General features: G+C 36.7%; 1 protein-coding gene across 3 annotated transcripts in view; it reads right to left on the bottom strand.

Annotated features, from left to right (window-relative positions):
• Positions 1-3,555, bottom strand: part of LOC106873381 (serine-rich adhesin for platelets) — a 165,298-nt gene that overhangs the window by 15,150 nt on the left and 146,593 nt on the right. For all 3 annotated transcript variants that reach the window (XM_014920722.2, XM_014920723.2, XM_052969290.1), the window contains 2 exons: positions 2,363-2,450; positions 1,064-1,213 (listed from right to left, as the gene is read on the bottom strand). In XM_014920722.2, coding sequence (XP_014776208.1) covers positions 1,064-1,213; positions 2,363-2,450 — 238 coding nt within the window. The remainder of the gene's footprint in view (positions 1-1,063; positions 1,214-2,362; positions 2,451-3,555) is intronic.

The raw sequence follows: 3,555 nt of genomic DNA, 5'->3' as shown, positions 1-3,555 counted from the left end.
ATTATTAAAGCTGCAAAAACAATTTTAATATTAATAAAGTATAAATATATATACATATAATATATTAATATATATATATATATATATATATATATTTATTTATTTATTTATTTACTTATTTAGTGGGATTGTGTGGTTTGTTTTTAATGGATGTAATTTCTACATATATTTATTTGGATGTATGTATAATAATATAAAGTAATATAAAGATAATGGAGATGAAGTTTATAAGGTGAGGAATATCTAGTTTGATATAAGTAGCTTTAATAAGTAGCATCTATGTTTCATGATCCTAAATCATTTGGTCTGTGAAACTAAACTAGCATACACAGATCTGACCTTACCATATCTTCCTACACAATTGTGTCTATTTAGCTTTTGTTGGTCGTCTTCTTGTTCTTCTTCTCCTCCTACTCACCTTCCTCCTCCTCTCCCTCCTCCTCTCCCTTTTTCTCTCTCAACTAACCTCCCACTTCTCAGCTCATTTTGTCACACAGGACTTATATCATCCAATCACGTTTCTTTTTTGTTGCCCTCCTTTTACTGGTTTAAGTCTCTGGACTTTGGCCATGCTGCAGCACTGCTTTCAAGGGTCATTGGGTGAATATAGCTAGCCCCAGAACTTTGTCTGGCATTTATTTTAATACCCATGAAGGTAAACCAAAGTGAATTAGGCATTAGGGGAAGCAACAGTAACACAGAACTAGAAGGTGCACATATCTTCATTTGGTAACCCTATGCACACACACAATCTATGCAAGTGTGTGTGTGTGTGTGTGTGTGTGTGTATGTGTGTGACTGTGCCTGTTTGTCACCCACCAATGCTTGACAACCAGTGTTGGTGTGTTAACATCCCCATAACTTAACAGTTCGGCAAACAACCCGTAAGATAAATACCAGAAGTTTTTTTTTTTTTTAATTAAGTACTGGGATCGATTCATTCAACTAAACTTCTTTGAGTGGTGCTCCAGCATGGCCACAGTCCAATGACTGAAAAAACAAATAGATAAAATGGATAAAATAAGAAAAAATACAACACCAAAACAAATACAATAACACTTACATTGGAATCAAGTAGGTTTACAATGTATCTGAGTAATTTCTTGTCAATTTCATTGAAACTGGACAAATAGTCTTCAACTTGGTGTGGATTGGACAGTTTGTGACTGGACACTTTGAACCATTCCTGTCGTATTTGGTCAAGACAGGAATTCTGCGTAGAGGTGGCAACAGAGAAAAAGAGATAGATTAGAGAATGAATAAAATTGGTAAAGGGTAGCTAAATAACTAACGAGATATTTACAGATTAACATAATACAAAAATAGAAACATACTCTACACACATAGGCGCATGCTCACACATACAGATATGCACGCACATGCACACGCAGTTAAAGAAAAGCAAAGGGATGGCTATTTGGACAAGATGGTGGCTTTGCAACAGCATAGTCTCAGGTTCAGTTTTACTGTACAACACCTTCAACAAGCATCATCTAATATAGCCCTGAGAGTCAATAACAGAGTTCTGAATGGAACTGGAAGAAGAAAACTCTATGGAAGCACACTGAGTGTGTGTATGTAAACACACACACGCACTAGAGACATCACTCAGCTGAAAATTAGAATTATCTCCCCTCCTCCATCACCCTGAAATCCCCACAATGCATCTGGCTTTTTTTTTTTATTCTTTAATGGGGAAAAGAATGGAGGAGGCCTGTTAAGGGTTTCAATGTAAATGACATAACTGCATAAAACAATTCATTCATGAACAACAGTTTTATTGGATTACATAAATAGACCTTATGCATGCACACACATTCACATGTATATAAAATGTGCGTGTGTGTGTATTGTGTATGTGTGAACAAATATAAATATACACAGATACATAAATACATACCTATACACACACACAAATACATAAGTCTTCCACAGCCCAGTTTTTGTCTACAAAATTCCATTCACAAGTTATTGGATAACTCTTGGCTGCAGTAGATACTTATAAAGTGCCGTGCATTGGAACTCAATCTAAAATAGTGATCATAAAGCAAACAGGTGCCTCAAACCCATGTCCTACACCTGTGAGCCAGATGGTAATCCCAACAGCATACCAACTGAGCCACTCTGCATTTATTCCCACACAGACACACTACAGCCCATCCTGACACATTAGAAGCACTAGTATATAGTGAGGTGGAGGGGGTGGTCCATCCCAGGCGGCACTTTTATGGGGGCAGCACCACTTCTGGATCTGCTGTAGGAAATATGCATTTTTGGGGAGAGGCCAAGGGGCATAAAACTGAAGGTCAGCCGCAGGAGGTACACACTCTAGCTACACTAGTGATTAGAGGAAACTACTTACAAGTTCTTTAGTCTGTACCCGGGTGGAATCTTCCAGATAGATGTGGAGTATCTCACAAGCGTTCCTCATATCTGCTGACAGCTCAAATCTAAAGATAGAGATAGAAAAAGAAATACAAAGACACTACAGAATTGGTTTTGAAATTATAAACATTCTAGTGTGTGTGTGTGTGTGTGTGTGTGTGTGTGTGTGTGTGTGTGTGTGTGTGTGTGTGTGTGTGTGTGTGTGTGTGTAGTTGATGATTAACTCAGTTGCTGTTCATTTAGTTGCTTCTACAGTTCGAAGCCATGTGCATTCAATCAAGCACCACTGAGGTGACGAATGAGAAGTGGTTGTAGTAGGTTGGTCATATATATGAATAGTTCTCAACCAGCATGCATATGGAGGCCCAGGGTCCATATAAGATCTTTGGGGGTCCAGACAAGCAAAATAGTAAACTGAGGGTCAACAGTAGCACATCAAGGGTCTATGAAAAAATTTTTGTTTTAGTCGTATTCATTGCAAGAAACAGCTGTTTTACATAGCTTTAACATATGTCTGGCCACCGAAACGTGTCCTCTCAGAGAGTGCTATATTGCAAGTAAACATGAGAAAACAAAATAAGAATTTGGAAAGAAGTCTCTATAAAACTAGGTTTTAAACCTTGAATGGCTATAGGGGTCCACCAGAATAAAATAGTAATCAAAGGGGTTCATTGATAAAAAAACTAGCTGAGAACCACTGTTACATATCATGAAACTCTGAACAGCAATAGGGTGGATCATCAACTATCCAAATAAACACAAAATCTACATCATTTTAAGTACAATTTGAGCAAAAATATTGATACATACATATATTAATATTGCATTATAAAGTAATACAGATCCATTTCAGCTGATTTAGTCAATTAGTCTCACATACGAGTTAGAAAGGTAACCTAAGACACCACTCATCAAGGGAATTCATATGGAAAATATGGCAAATTCCCTTCTGATATAGTTGGCATACCAGCACCTCTGATGAGTGCCATCTTAGGTTGCCCATAAGTCATGAAAAAAACTGATTGGTAAAAATCACCTGAAATAAATTTATAATACTGTTGTATAAATAGTGATATAACCACTTTATTGATAAATATACAAGTTTTTTCCTTTTTTTTTTTTCTGACAGATGGATTCTTGATTCCTAGACAACTCTCTTTCTCTTTCTCT

The sequence above is a fragment of the Octopus bimaculoides genome, chromosome 7 (genome assembly GCF_001194135.2).
Source record: "Octopus bimaculoides isolate UCB-OBI-ISO-001 chromosome 7, ASM119413v2, whole genome shotgun sequence".
Taxonomy (NCBI): Eukaryota; Metazoa; Mollusca; class Cephalopoda; order Octopoda; family Octopodidae; genus Octopus; species Octopus bimaculoides.
Note: the sequence above shows the minus strand (reverse complement) of the source record. Positions and strands in the feature narration are given on the sequence as shown.